The following is a 15,402-nucleotide window of genomic DNA, read 5'->3' as shown; positions in this document are numbered from 1 at the left end:
TTTGGCTGGTTTTTTGCATAAACCAGCCACAGGGTTTTAGATGTCTAATGATCAGTCCCAGAGGCTGACCACCATGATATGAGCCCAAGAGTCCCCCGTTACCTTTATCTGCTTCTCCACATCTCCATCACACAGTGACACCAAAGGCACAGTGAAAGGCTTCCAGACGGGGTCCAGTGTGTACTTGATCACCTGTGGGATGGGAACAGAGGGATGCCATTACAATGGGCACATCTGCAGGAGGAGATTGGCACAAAGTGGGGACATGGCCCCCAGAGGGACCCTTCACCAGGTCCTCAGGGGGGCAGGGCAGGCAAGCTGCAGAAAGTCCCACCCCAGCCCTCTTCTGCCTCCTTAAGTCAGACACAGCCATTACCTTGGGCGAGTTACCCCCTCCAGGGCAATTAAACAAACCTGCTTGAGAAAACAGCTGCAGCAGAGTGGGCAGCCTGGGCACAAACATGCCCAGGACACGGGTGCAACCACTCACCCCCACCAGCTCAAGGCCAGCCGCTACTATTAGTGCCCTCTGCATCCCACTGCTTACCCCCTACTCATTACTTACTCCCCGCCAGCACCCCAGAGCAGCCAACACCCAGCTGGGCTCTGACCACTGGGAAGGTGGAGCGGTGGGATGCTGCAATCAGCCGGGAGGGCCAAACAGCCCAGGACACATCCAGCTCTCACCTCATGGGTAACGTCTGCTGCCTGAGCTGGAGAAATATTAACTGATGGTTTTTGACATTTCCTGAGAGAACGTAATTGCTTGGAGGAAACCCAAGCAAACGCTAGCGGGCTCCAGGCACGCACTGCATATGTCAGAGCTGCCTGCAGGGCAGGTGGGGACCCTCTTTTATGGAGGTGTTGTGCTCGAAAAGAGAGTCACGTGAGTATTAGGGAAGTCAGACACGGGCACCAGACTGACCCTTCTCTCTGCAAGACAAACACAGGGGATATCTGGCAGGGAGGACCTCGGACCCCTGCACCTGGAGCAGCGACAGCCCAGTGAGGAAGAGGCGGGTGGGTGCTGCTCCCACAGGCAGCTGCGTGGGACCCGGAACAGGCACCTCGCCTTACAGACAGGCTCTCGCATGAGACAGGGGCAAACCATGGCACTGCCAGCAGAGTTCAGTCAAGGATTTGTAAACACCCCGAGGTGGTGCCTGCACGCTGCCTGGGCACCCAGGGTGGGTGGGGAGGGATCCGGCATCTCCGCCGCAGGGCGCCCAGCTGGGCGGTCACACTGGGCGTACACAGCGGGCTGCGATGGGTGTGCTAGCCCACCCCTGGCACGGAAAATGCCAGCATCGGACTGGGAGCTCCGCACCCAGCACTGCGAGAACGGGGAATTTTCTTATTTCTTCATATCCAGCCTCAAAACACAAAGAAGGTCACCTGGTGTGGGATTCCTCTGAGGGCAGCTGGGTACGTTCGGGGCTGGGCAGGAGGAGGCTGCTGGAGCACCTGTCACTTGGATGAAAACCTGGCTAGACCCTTCTCCAGCGAGACAGGACACTGAAGGAACTGGGCAGCAACCCAAAGGAAAAATCAGTACATACACCTGCTCGCCATACACCTGACCTGCTTACAGAGATCCCAGTGAGGCTGGGGCACACCCCCATTCCCAATTCCCACGCCTCTTCCAGGAGGAAGAGCTGGAGGTCACTCCAAATCCCCATGCCTGGGAAACACGTCTTAGTGAGTCAAAGCCCAGCTACCCACGCTAAACCAGAAGGAAACACCAAACAAGGTCCCAGCCTGCTGCACAGAAATACAAGAGAAATATGAAGGTTGGTATGAATCAAACATGCATGGAAATGTGTGCGGGAAGGCACCGCCAAACAAACAGCAGAGCTGGGGATAAAAGGACGGCCCATATCGGTACCAGAGGACACAGGGTGTTAAGACATGTCCTGGTGCTCCTGTGCGTGCGGGTGTGCGAGTGAAGTGAATCCTCATGGACGCTGCACAGCAGTGGTAAAAAACAATGTAAATAAAACCCAATGTAAATAAAAACCACCCCGTCTTTCCACGTGAGTTCCTATGCGTGTTGTTACAGCAATTTGCTGCGGTGGGACAATGGGCTCCTTAACCAAGCTGGGGTGGGGGAGAGAAGAAAGGGAGAGGTGGGAGTTGGGGATGGGGAAAAGGGGCGTGAGATGGGGTGGACAGAGCCCTCTGACACAGAGACTGCTGTGAGCCCTTCCTGCAGCGACCACCCCCTCCTCCTCCTGCCAGCTGCCAGGAGCTACGTGCCAAAAAAAAAAAGCCTTGAAACAAGCTCTGAGGAAGGAAAAAACCAAGCTGTTGAAAAGTACTTATTAGTACTAAAAGTACTAAAGCAGAAGCCAGCCTGCTTCTCCCTGCCCATGCTGTGCCTCTTAACCATAATATCACTGGCTTTAGCAGCTTGATAACAATCAGAAGGGAGCTCAGACCAAAATATCACAGCAGATATAAATGAGGGACAGGGAGGGGTCTGCTTCCCCTGCCTCTACCGCCTGGGACCCTGGTGTCTGCCTCCTGGGCCAGGGCTCCGGCACTTAGACATGAGGCTGAGTGCTGGTTCACTGCAGCTGGAGGTGCCCGAGCACCCTCCCAGGCTAGCTGAGGATCTGGCAAAAGCTCGTTGTAACCTTTCCCCACTACCATTCCCTGGGCCACCTCTCACCACCTCTCACCAGGTCACAGCTCATCCTGCTGCTCCTTCAAGTGTAGGTAGAGTGGTCCAAGGCTCAGCCCATGCCCAGGCTGAGCCTAGAGGTTAACCAGCTAGACGACCATCTACCTCTCCGCTTGGAAGACACAGTAGCGAGTAGTACAGAAAAGATCCCAAGACCTTGCTGGCCTCAGTAAACCTTCATCCATTGGAGTCCAGCAGCCTCAGCTGGACGCTGGGAAGGCAGCCTGGATCCCACCTGCTTTATGGGTGATGTATGAGGTAATGCCACAAAGGCCAGAGGACCTGATATAAGGATGGTGGTGTCTCAGCAGCTTGGGTTAGAGTCACGCTCACCTCTGTTCTGTGGACCAGCATCCATTTTCCATCATCACCTGGTTTATAAAACTCCAAGAAGGGGTCTGACTTTCCGAACAGGTCCTGGGGGAGAAGAACAGGATGGGTTACCCGGTGGTCTGCAAGCAGCGGCAGCCAGTCCGAGGGAGACCTCCTCTCCCCGGCACTACCAACCCGGCAGGCACCCTCGTGTCCTCACAAGACCGGCTCAAGCACGCTGACAGACAGGCAGCGCCCACAGGCAGCACCCTGCCACCATTTCGGCACTGAGGCGGTGGGTGGGCTGGCACCCTGGCGCACCCCTGGGAGCTGCCGGCGGGCGCCCACCACCCGCTGAGCTCTCCGGACGCAGATGCCGCGGAAAACAACCCCAGCTGGGAGGCAGCTGCGTTTGGGCTTGGAAAAACATCCAGAGCTTCAAAGGAAAAACAGAATTATGAAGTGCACGAGTGTCTTGGGGGAAAAAGGAAAAAAAACACCCTCCTACACACAGCGGTAAGGCATAAGCAGAGGAAATCTTTAAGGAGCAAGCTGCCCTGGTGTTGACAGAGATCATGTAACACCCTCCAAGATACGCAGCCCTGAGTCAGTGTGTGCTGCCTTCTCTGCCAGCGTCTCCTTAGATATTCCCCTGATAAAGGGCTGCTGCTTTATGAGAAATATGCACACACACGTGCGCGTCCCTGCTGGGTATTGGCATGGGGGCTACATCGGGACACCCGCAGCCAGGAGAGCAGGCACTGACACCGGGGAACTCCAGCATTTCCAAGCAGAACTTCCCATTCTGAAAAGCTAAGAAGTGGCTAACAAGAAATCAAGCCCAAAATATTCCAGATGATCGACTAAGAACTCAAGCCGCTTCAGCTCGGTTTTCTTCCCAGAGGGAGGTGGGTGCCCGAGTCCTGCAGAGAGCTGGAATAACTTCTTATGGGTTTGAACAGAAGCTTTTTGGGCTCCCAAGTGATGAGGTGGCGATGCAAAGGGCTGCATGGATGCGCCAGGAGCCCCTGTCCACAGCCAGCCTGGGAGGTGGTAGCTGGGATGGACACAGGCTCCAGTGATGCCCCAGCAGAAAACCCAGCAACATTTCTATCCAAAACCTGTTTCCAAAGCCAGCTGGAAAAGTAAATTGCTGCAAAATGTTGCAGCTTGGAGAAACTATACCCTGCTTCAGTCAAAATTCTTCTTCCAGAAGAGCAGACCATACAGGCTTGCAGGGGCACTCATTGGTGAGACCAGGCTATTTTTCTTCTGCCCTTTTTCCTGTGTTTGTAGGAGAGGAACCCAAGCCATTCCTTCCACAGGGCTAGGATTATGGCACAGCTATGATCCTGCTCACCCACGGCCGGGGCTTGGCACTTGCAGGCTTCGCTGATGGATTAAAGAACCAGTGGTGGGTACCTGACCCCGCCTGTGCTGGCCAAACCTGCAAAACAGCGCAGACTCACCAGTGCCAGCCCAGCATGGGCTGGTGGAGGCACCAGTTCAGATGACAGCAGGGAGCTCTGAAGGATCCCTGCTGCCATCCCATGCAGAGCAGCCCAGTTTGCAAGTCCAGGCAGCCTTGCTCCATTCAAAGCAGGGTGGGAGATGCCTCCAAGCCACAGGATTGTGGGCTGCTATTTTAAAATGTCAAAACCACAAATGTCTCACCCCTGCAAGCCTGGCGGGAGAGGGAAACTGAGCAACCAAAGGAGCTCAGCAGACCAGACCGACCTGCAAATTGGTCCAAGATTCTAAATCATCCAAACTGGTCCCTACACACCATGGACAAGGAGGGTGGAGGTGGCACTTCTGCCAGGCACAGCACCCCAAACCACAGCTTCCAGCACCAACCCTGGCTGCCAGCGCTCGCTCCCCCCGAGCTGTGCCAAAGCATCGCCGTCCTGCTGCCATCCCTGCAGCAGGGACGGCACGCATGGCTCTGGTCCCAGCTGAAAACCCCTCCTCTTCTGCAAGATATTTTTTCTTAAAAGAACTCTTCCAAGAGCTGATCTGACATAAGGTGTAAGAGCCTCAGGCTGGTTCTCCTGCTGACATGCTCCTGCTTTGCAGCAGCAGCATTTAAAGCAAGGTAGCGAGCTGCAGGTGGAGAAACCATGGATGTGTGATGGGGGGGAGAACCTGCCTGCAGCCTGAGAGTGCTCCGAGCCTCAGGGTGGCCACGGCAGGAGAAGCTGCCTGGGGCTGAGCACGGCTCCAGGCTGGGTTGGTAGCACAGCTGCTGGTACGGGATGCTCGCAGCTGTGGCTCGGCGTGTGCAGCAAGATGATCCCACAGCCCCACCACGGAATCCTGTGAGATCTGATCCCTTCACACGATGTCCGAGCCTCTGGCTGTGCTCCCCAGCTAGGTGTCGCATGGTGCAGGAGGTCCTTACTCCCCCAGGGCTGCAGCCCTACTCCCATGGGTGTTTTGCTTAGCCACCTCTCCGCTGTGTTTCCTAAGCTTAAACGAGTCTTACACAGCTCCCACAGTTGCTTTTCATCCATGACCAATAATGACCTAAAAATACTATGTTTTGTCCAATGTCTTGTTCAGAGCCCATTTTAACGTGCATGAAGTGACATGAACATCCTTTGCCCATGAGCAGGACTTTGAGCACTGCAACACTGCACTGTGACATGGGAATCGGCAAAGAAACCTCGTTAGCCCTTGGTGACAGCAGGCAGTCACCGAGGACAGAGCTTTCTGCCGACACCCATCGATAAACTGGAGACCCAGAGAGAACAGGAATAGTCACAGTCTTTATGCCAATGTAACCAGGTAGATGCTGAATTTCCACACCTTGACTGTGGGTCCAAAGGGCTGCAGACCCACAGGTGTTACATCTTAGTTGAAGAACATCAAAAGATGTCACTTTTGCATAACCTGGCAGAGGAACTTGCCCGCAGACCAGATCAGAAAGGCAGCTTCTGCCCATGGAGCAAGTGATGCCACCACTGATGTTGCCGATCCAACAAGCGGGAGTATGCCCAAGGCACCCACGCTGCAGGGAGGTCCCAGGTCCTTAGCCCTGCCCTTCACAATGGCCACAGCTGCAAAGCCACCCCGAAGCACAAAGGGCGGGCACCGAGCCTGCTGTGAAATCCCATCCCTTGCTTTGCAAGGCAGCAGAGGCCTCCTGGGGCGCTGGAAGAAAACTGCTGCATTAGGGACGTCTTCACTGACAGGCAGGGGGGTGGCCCCTGGCCCCATCTCAGAGGAAGCCACCAGCTCAAGGACATCTTCCAGCCCATTTATGAAATAGAGTTATTTGGGGACTTCTTAACAGGGGCATCTGGCTCCTTGCACTAGGCAGGATAAGCAGGAGAGCGAGGAAGCAGCCATTCCCAACAGGTGGGAAAAACACTTGGATAAACCAGGCATCACTCGGTTTGGGCAATGGGATTGGGCAAGCCACATCTTGTGCCCCAGCAAAGACCCTTCTGCCGGGATGCTTGCTTTATGCTGGTTTGAAAACTGGGGGCCATCCTGCCAATGCAAGCTCTGGAGAGGCTAGGAAGAAGGAAAAAATAATATTCCCATTGATCGCTTAGCAACAGCACTGGTTTAGGACGAATAGCTCTGGCTGCCGGGTAAATAAGGTCAGATGGCTTTGTTCAGAAAGGCTCACGGTTTCCTACATACCACATCTGAAGCAAAACCCAAACATGACCCGCCTCCGTGCGGGCAGCACTCCTGCCTCAGAAAAGACGGGCCCTACTCTGTGGTACGCAAGGAGATGCTCACTCCCTTTCCAGAGGCGCTGAAGGTGACAAGCCTGGCTTCCAGGGCAGGAGAACTGCCAGCTCCGTCAGGAGACACCTCCACAGCACAGCTGCTGAAGCAGCAAATGGGCCGCCTTTGAGACGTGCTAGTACACGGATCCTGTGCCACGCGTCATCCTTCACCTCAACGCGTGTGGTGAAGAAAGCAACACTGTGGCACGGGGAAACTGAGGCACGGGTGCAGCCGGCAGCCAGCGGCACCGCCGGGATGCAACCCCCTCCAGCCTCACCCCAACGCTTTCTCCAGCAGCAGTACTTTCTGCCACTGCTATACCCAAAAGCAGAGACATCGTTAGATCCCTCAGCCGACAAAGGACAGAGGTTTAACATTTCAGACACAGCCCCACTCACCTTTTTATCCAGTTTTCTGCCGGCCATGCTCAGAGTAATCACCCTGTTATCCGACAGCTCCTGGGCAGCTATCTGAAAGAGAAGGGAAGGCTGCGTTCCTGTCCAGCACAAACCGAAGGCCAGCCCCACGCCAGGGGAGACCAGGCCCTGAGGACACGCGCCCCGAGGACGCCCGCGCCGCTCCCACACAGCCTGCGGCCCGGCAAGGGCTGGATGAGCTAACACACGCAGCACTGCACGGCTGAGGGGTTAAACTGACGTCTGCAGATCAATTTGGGATCAAAGCCTACTTCTCCGCTCCTCTCGGGAATGGAGAAGGATGGAAAAAGCCCAGGCCTCCCTCCGGATGGGCTCTGCCGCTTACCCTGCACCGAGGCAGCGATGGCTTTAAACCAGCACAGGCCACGCATGGTGGGACACCCTCCGACCCTCCCATTGCCGGGACTGGGTCTGTGTGCCAGCAGCTCTACAATGAAGCTTCTGGTAACAAACTCGTCCCCTTCCTTGGGTGTCACACCTGAGCTGGTCTCACGAGGCTCTTCTGTACCAGGGCTCATTCAGGACCTTGAGAAGCCTCCAAGGACCAAGCAAAAAGGAAGCAGGAGCCATAAAACCCCTTGGCAGCAAGATGTGTCACCTCATCCTCCATGTCCCTGGCTGGGCATGGCAAAAAGCCATTGCCCCACCCCTTGGGGGAGATGCCGGTGGCACCAAGGACTCAAGCCACGTCTCCACAGGGTCACCCGGCGAGATGGCCCCAAGGAAGAAAACTCCACTGTTGCTCCTGAGGTGCTACAGCAGGCAGAAGGGCAGCCCAGATTACTTCAGTTTAAGAGACTTTACTCACATAAGCTCCAGAAGGGCTTTGGCTGCCAACCACCAGTGGGCCAGTTTTGTCTGGAACGTGGTCTAATGAGTCTCTTGGTATTTTAAGAAAGGGAATGTTTGTAACAAAAAAACACATTTATTCATTTCTGTTACCAGCCGTTTTCTGAATCACTCGTATTTTTTTCCTCAAGTCTGTGTCCTGCTCAAACATCTGCTCCCCACCTCTCCCTGCTCCGCTCCCCAGGGTGGGCTGAGCTGTCCCCAGCCGCAGCATCCCGCATCCTCCCAGGCTGGAGCCGGCACCAGCACAGCCGGGAGCACGGTGCGGACAGCCGTTTGCCGGCTCTCACAAGGAGGCTGTCCTTCACTGGAGATACACGGCGTAATTACAGCAAGGCTTTTAGAAAAACTTGCAGAAATCAAGGGACAATTTTCTGCAGAACAAGCAATCAGGTTATTGGCACTTAAGAAAGCTGGGGAGTTTGCAGAAACAAGGAGCCAGAGATGCAGCTTTTGAATCTGCCTGGGCAGCTGGGTGAGGGGATGAGCCGCAGCTCCTGAACAACTTTTCACCGCACACAAACCCCCATTTTCCTCTCTGCTCCATATAGACATGAAGCCAGACGTTCCCTGCTGCAAAGCCACAGCATCAGTTTTCTCTCCCGTCTAGTCCATGGTGGGCGCATACAGTCACCAAAATCAGCGTGAGGAAGAGGAGCTGTAGGGAAGAAAATGAAATTTGCACTTGGCTGATCCCCACGAAAGCAGGTCCAGTTGGTGTCCAGCATTTTAGGGCTCACTGCAGGCTACGTAAAAGCCAGAGTGTGCAGACACGCCAGGGATGTCCTTGTGGCACACTGCTGTAGGCTGCTGGGGGCACCTTCTCTTGGCCAGCATGGCCAGGAACGACATTCCCACCGCTGTGCGCGGCAGAGGCAGGCAGCAAGACCTCAGCACTGATTTCTGCAAACACAGCGGCTTGCTTTGGAGTTTTCCCCATCTCTTCAAACCTAGGGACCACCCCCCACCCCCCCGCACCTCTGTCGACCCAGCCAAGGTTCTTCTGTTGCATCCATCCTTGCAGCACCTCAGCTAAGAAAATGGACACTCAGGCAAATCCAAAGGGGATGGGGGTGAGGAAGGCAGGCTTTGGCTCCAAACTCCATGTTTTATAGGTGTGAGTCCAAAGCTGGAGCCTGCTCCTCCAGTGGTGCCCGCAGCCCACGCTCCAGTGCCATGCCACCAGCAGGGAAAGGCGCCTACCACATACAACCCTGTGTCATCACCCAGTCCAAGCCGGGGCAAAAAACTACCCAGATCAAAAAATTTCATCAGTGGTACAAAATTAAGCAGATGTCTCAGACCCTTTGATTTTGAATGACACATTAGTGGCAGACCTTCTTTTTTTTTAAAGTGTGTAACCTTTGAACTTGACTAGAAACTTTTCATCTGATCCAGCTCTTCCCAGTCACCTGGGAGTGGTGAGAGCCCACTCCTTGGGGCCAGCACATGGCTCCAGGCACCGCTTATGAACTTCACTGCGGCTTTTCCTCTTGCATTTGAAGACTAACTGCAGCAATTAAGAGAGAAAAACTGGCAGCATCTTCCCAGCCTCTAGAGTAAACAGCACTGGAGATGCCCTGGCAGCAGCCAGGTCCTGGGCTTTTAAACCTTTCCAGTGCTTTCAAATCCGACAGAAGTTTAACTCCTTGCTTGCCTTTTCTGCCACACTTTTGCTGCCCCGCTACACATCTCGCAAAACCCGTAATACAGAAGAGAGCCAAAAAGGACAGGAGATGTGGCAGGAGGGAAACACACCTAAATTTAGTCTTTTCTTTTTAAAAAAAAAACATCACCAAAGAGATCCACAGCGGGAAGGCCACTGCCTGAAGGGGTCTGCATCAGGAGCAGTGACTGTTGCTATGAGAGTTGTTGCTACGGCACAGCTCCATCCTCTTCCTACAAACAAAACCACCCATCAGCCAGCAAAGGAACCAGCCCTCTCACCTCCTTGGGCTCCAGGGAGGGCTGAGCAGGCATGTGGTAGCACACAACAGCAGCAGCGTAGATTTATCCTGTACTTCTCCAGATTGGGGCTTTTCTGATTTCAAAGACTGAAGCAGAGGCTGAAGGTTCACATGCTGGGGACCAGGCAGACACTGGGCAAGGTGGTCCCTGCACCAAATATCCTCCAAACAGACTAAAGCAGGCAGGAGGACCAAAGCAGGGAGGTAAAGGGGAAAATGTTCATGACAGAAACCCCAGTCTCCTGGACCCAGGTGAGTGCCCTGCATTGCCCCTCGGTTATCATCTGCCTTTACACACTCAGTAGGTAATGTAAAGGAGTAACCATACCGTTATCATCCCTTTCCCGGCTGGCTTGCCGTTCCCCAGAAGGAGAGTCCTTGTTATTTTCTTGCTGGAGACAATCTAGGGAAGCCAAAGAAAATAAAGTCATGATTGTACAAGTGATCAAAAGCAGACTCAAGAAATTCATCATCGCTTATGTTAGTTAATTCACATTAAGTATTCACAACAGTAGAAGGAGACGTTCTGTTTAGGGATGACTGCCACACTGTGAGCATCGCCATGGTCACCCAAGCCCGTGGAGTGGAGCCGCGCAGTGGAGCAGCGCAGAGCAGCGGTGACACAAGAAGCTGAGGCATCACGTCCTGCCAAACCCAGCGACCAGCCCCCGGCGCCGAGGGGCTCAGCGAGCCCTCACACAGCCGGAGCTGCCGTGATTTGTTCCCAACAAAATCACAACTCAGCCTCTCAAACCCCGTTTTAAACACTTCCAACATGCCCACCACCAGTAACGAGGCACAGGGGTCAGCACCCGCAAAGGCATGTCTGTCCCTGAACTTCTGGCTTGTAAGAGGCCGGACAGGATGATCTGGGAGCTGAATTAAGCCCCTTGAGATTTTTCCCAGCTCACTGAGTTTCGGTTGCTTCCACGCCTAAAGACCTTATTGCAGCCTTTCAGTACTTAAAGGGAGCTTATAAGAAAGATGGGGACAGACTTTTTAGTAAGCCCTGTAGCGATAGGACAAAGGGGAACAGTTTTCAACTAAAGAAGACATTTTTTCTGATGAGGGTGGTGAGACACTGGCCCAGGTTGCCCGGAGAGGTGGTGGATGGGCACATCCAAGGCCAGGGACGGGGCTGTGAGCAGCCTGAGCTAGTGGGAGGTGTCCCTGCTCATGGCAGGGCATTGGGCTAGATGGCTTTTAAAGGTCCTTTCCAACCCAAACCATTCTGTGATCCTATGATTCTTCAATTTCAGGGCAAAACCCCATTGCTGCTGTGGCTACCCAGCCACATCCTGGTGCTTTTGACCCATAAATGCACAGGAATCACCAGCCAGCATACCGAGATGTTTGTGCCACGCCGTGTGCAGGGAAGCCAAATCTCCCCACAAGCCTGGCTAGCAGAAACCACAGACACCCTCCAGCCTGCAGTGTGACCCCTGTTGCCTTTCCTTTGGCCACAGAGGTCATTACAGGCTTGCAAATGATCCAGCTATCCTTCTAAATCTTACCACAGACCTAATTAGCTGCGATGAAGCAATCCAGCTAATCTGACAGAGCTCCAATGCAAAATCAAAACTGAAATGTCAGATGCTTGCTGTGTGGTTGCTGCTGCCCGCAGCTGCAATCTTCCTCTTCTAAGGGCTGCTGGTGCCTCAAACCCGAAATGGGCAGGCTTACAGACACCTGTGCCCAGACAAACCCCAGCACCAGGGGTGCAGCACAGCAGGGTGGCTGCACCCACCAGCCTGCCTGCTCCGTCCCACCCCGCTCCTCGCCAGGTGCCCTCACGCACGTGCTGCCCCTCCAGTCCCCCTCGGCCCCACGGCCGGGCTGTGCCACCAGCCCACGCTGGCCACAGGGAGAGGGGGCTAGAACAATTTCAGGGAAAAAAGGAAAATGAGAAGATCCCTGCATTCCGAGCCAGTGTCTCATTGTGGACTAAAGGTCACCAAGAAGCTCACATGGGAACCGCTACAAAAACCAGGCACACAATAAGCCAAGTTCTCTTCTGCAGAGTGTAAATGCTTGCATGAGGTGACAGAAGCTCAGAGCTCTCTTTTTTCTGAGGGATGAAGCCCACCAGCTGTGCCTAAAGACACAGCAGGCAGGGGCGCCATGCCCATCAGCCATCACGGCTAAACCATCAACGGGGTCTGAGCCAGCCCCTTGGATGTGCGACCTGCCACCAGCTGTCCGTCCCCACCGCTCCCACCGCCCAGGATGGTCTGTCCCATCTCACACTCCTAGCTAATCACCTTTCACAGCACCAGAAGGTCTGGGCTCTTCTGGGGGACCCAACAAGCAGGATGAGCTGGGTCAGACTCTTCCCCCTTCCCTCGCAGTGCACATGGACAAAGGTCCTCTCCAGCATGAGCCTGCAGAGCACTGGATGCCTGCAGAGCCACGTTCAGGAACAGCTGGGTTTCGGCTCTGTTTCCTTATGTCCATAAATTCTCTGCTTGCAGCTTCCACCAAGACCATGACCTTCACAGCAAGCACTGCTGAACTGCCCCACACCAGGGGTGTTTCAGTGACGGGAGGACCAAAGGCAAAGGATGGGTTTGTTGCCTGCTGTTTGTTGCCAGGGCTGTTGCCTGCACTGCCTCGCAACTTCTTCAGGAGCAGAATTAGGTCATCACAGAACACTTCCAAAAACCCAGACGTTAAACCTCAAACTCTGTAAATGTCAGTGCTCTTCTAACACGTCAAGCTCTCGACTTGGCAATGGCAAGGTCACTCGCCCCCCCCAGCCACATGCAGTGCCATAGCGCAGTCTGTGTAGTAAAGCCACCACATTCACGAGCCTCCTTGAACACCTCGGGCCCGACTCTCCACGCTGACCTACCTATTCCAGTGCCTCCTTCCTCCCAGTTCCCGGCACCCAGCACAACAGACGGTTTCTCCCAGCCTCTGTGCCTGTGCCAGGTACCACAGCAGCCCCGAGCCACTGGGTGCTGCGGAAGAATGGAAAAAATCCCCCTCATTCCCTGCCTCCGAGTCAGAGCAAGCTCAGAGGACAAAGGCATTTAGAGAATGTAGCTGCCAGCTTCTAACAGGGCCTGGGCTCATGAACACAAAGACCTTCCAAAGGCTTATAAATGGCATTGTGTCCTGCAAGCTTTTCCGCGGAAAGTGCAGAAGGCGCATTCCTGCGCCAGCACACTGAAGTGGGAGACAGGACTTGCTACACAACGGCAATGGACGTGGCTTTCAAAAAAAACCCCAAAACCAAGACAGAAAGGTAGACCACAATGCAGCCTAACTTTAAACATAGTTTCCAAAGTCCAAATCCAAGCAGGCCATCAGGGCTCTGACTATAACACATGGTGAGACACAGGTACCTCCAAAACCTCCAGCTGCTGCCTCCTCGCAGGCACCAGCAGCAGCCCACACCGCGATGGGCTCAGGCTTAGCCAACAGCCAACAGCCCAAACATGGAACAGTTCAACCTCAACAGCTGCAGCACAACAAGCAAACTAAATCAGTTTTGCCAGGAAGGACCCAGCAAACTTCAGAGCAGGTAAGAGTAGCAGCTCCAATCCCCCGTGCGCCTGTGGCTGATGTGATGTGGGGTCCCTTCACTGGCAGGCAGCGAGCTGCAGGGACCTCAGAGCCTCACCGTGCCCAGTGTGCAGGAGAATTCCCCCAGGAAGTCATGCTCGTACAGCTGCATGCTTGATTTGTCCTGGTCAAACAGGGCAAACTTCAGCTTCTGCACTTCTTCAAAGTGGTAGTCAACGATGAACTTCTTGGCGAAAGCTGGGTTGAGGTTGTTCACTGCTGTCTCTGTCCTGTCGAGCTGCAAAGAAACAAAAAAAGAGGCATTTAGGCACACGCATCTTGCATCTTTGTCACTGCCGCACCTGTTCCCTGGCCTCAGCCAGAGGCACCCAGGACCCCGCAGCACCCATCAGCACACAGCAGGCGCCCGGCAGAGCCCTCGCTCCCTGGGCTGCAGCACCCGTGCACGCAAGGTGGGATCCGCCTGAATGAGCGATGGCACCGGGCAGAGAGCTGCAGCCCTGGCACGGGGGGCTGCACGAGCCCACCGCCGCCAACAGCTGGCATGGCAGTGCCCACCCTGCTGGGGCTCAAGACTCGGTGAAGCCAGAGCCATTTCGTTTGCTCCTGAGCCCTGTTCTCCCAGGAGCTGAAGCTCCCACACACCTCTGATCCTCAACCAGACCCTCGCAGCTGTAACACCAAGCTTGTTTCTTTCAGGCCATGCAGCTAACAGCAAGGACAAGCAAAAGAAAAAGTGTCACCAGCCAGAACAGCAACCCTCCAGCATTTCCCTCTAGACTTCAAACCAAATTCCTCTCGTTTCTTCTTTCTTGGCCTTCCGTGGGGGAAAAAAAAACAACCAAACAAACAAACAAAAAACCCTAGGGGAAAAAACCATGCTACAGGCCATTTTTCACAGATCTCATTAAGCATTAGGAGAAACAAGAAGCTGGAAGGACCCAGAAGACAAAAGTTTGAATGACTTTGTCATCCTGAGCTATTGCAAACAGGCTGGAAGAAATGATTTGGAAGAAATGAACTGCGCTTTTGGAAGGGCAAGCACACAGAGGATGATGGCAACTGGAAGGCACACGGGGAACCCACCGTCGGAGGGGAAGCACCACAGCGGTCTGCAGCATCCCACAGTCAAGAGCAGAGATAAGAGCAGAGGAAACTGGCAGGCAGCTGGTGGAAGTGTGGGTTTACAACACAGCATGGCACAGGTGGACAGAACGCCTCGCGTGAGCCAAAAAACAGATCCCAAGGACAGCCACAGCAGCGATCCCGGGACACTGCCCTCCAGTAATGGAGCTGTGGTCCCAGACCCCATAACTTAGACCACAGTAGGGCTGGGAGGATGGTGGCACCAGTCAGGCCCCAGCACAGACGCGCACAGAGGCAGCAACGCAGAATTTTAGCCAAAGTGGCAGCAACTGGAAAAACTGAGAAACTGAAGCTGAGAAAAACTGGCATATTTACTTCTGGGAGTCAATACTTCCTGGGCCAAGGAAGGTCTGAACTCTCATGTCAGGACCCATCATCCATCCTGAGAGATACCAGGAAACAGCAAGTTTGGAGCCCAACATGCAACATTCCCTTATGAAGCCAAAACAGGCAGAAAGGACACTGGTGGCACAGCTTGAGTGCTGAACAAGAGGAACACCCACAGCCTGGGGGAAACCCTTCAGCAAGCAAACCAAGTAGGACTTCTGTCAGGAGAACAGCTACTGAGATCATATTGATATCATATGAGGTGGCAGCTGGTTTGACGAAGGGTTCCCTGCCTGGGCAGCCCCATGGGAAGCACTGATGGCTCCGAGCATTCGAGCTGGAAGGGCCACACACCCACCAGAGCCGGCAGAGGAGCTGGCAGCCTTTTGCCCTGTTATCCCAGGAGATG

At 54.4% G+C, this 15,402-nt stretch overlaps 1 protein-coding gene across 2 annotated transcripts in view; it reads right to left on the bottom strand.

Annotated features, from left to right (window-relative positions):
- The window catches only part of CPNE2 (copine 2), a 55,960-nt gene that overhangs the window by 18,870 nt on the left and 21,688 nt on the right, over positions 1-15,402 (bottom strand). For both annotated transcript variants that reach the window (XM_080410982.1, XM_080410983.1), the window contains exons 3-7: positions 13,618-13,797; positions 10,321-10,395; positions 7,138-7,209; positions 3,017-3,100; positions 103-192 (exon numbers count right to left, since the gene is read on the bottom strand). In XM_080410982.1, the coding sequence (XP_080267108.1) occupies positions 103-192; positions 3,017-3,100; positions 7,138-7,209; positions 10,321-10,395; positions 13,618-13,797 (501 nt within the window). The remainder of the gene's footprint in view (positions 1-102; positions 193-3,016; positions 3,101-7,137; positions 7,210-10,320; positions 10,396-13,617; positions 13,798-15,402) is intronic.

Source organism: Falco punctatus, assembly GCF_963210335.1.
Source record: "Falco punctatus genome assembly, chromosome: 14".
Classification (NCBI taxonomy): domain Eukaryota; kingdom Metazoa; phylum Chordata; class Aves; order Falconiformes; family Falconidae; genus Falco; species Falco punctatus.
This window is presented reverse-complemented; position numbering and strand designations above follow the sequence as displayed.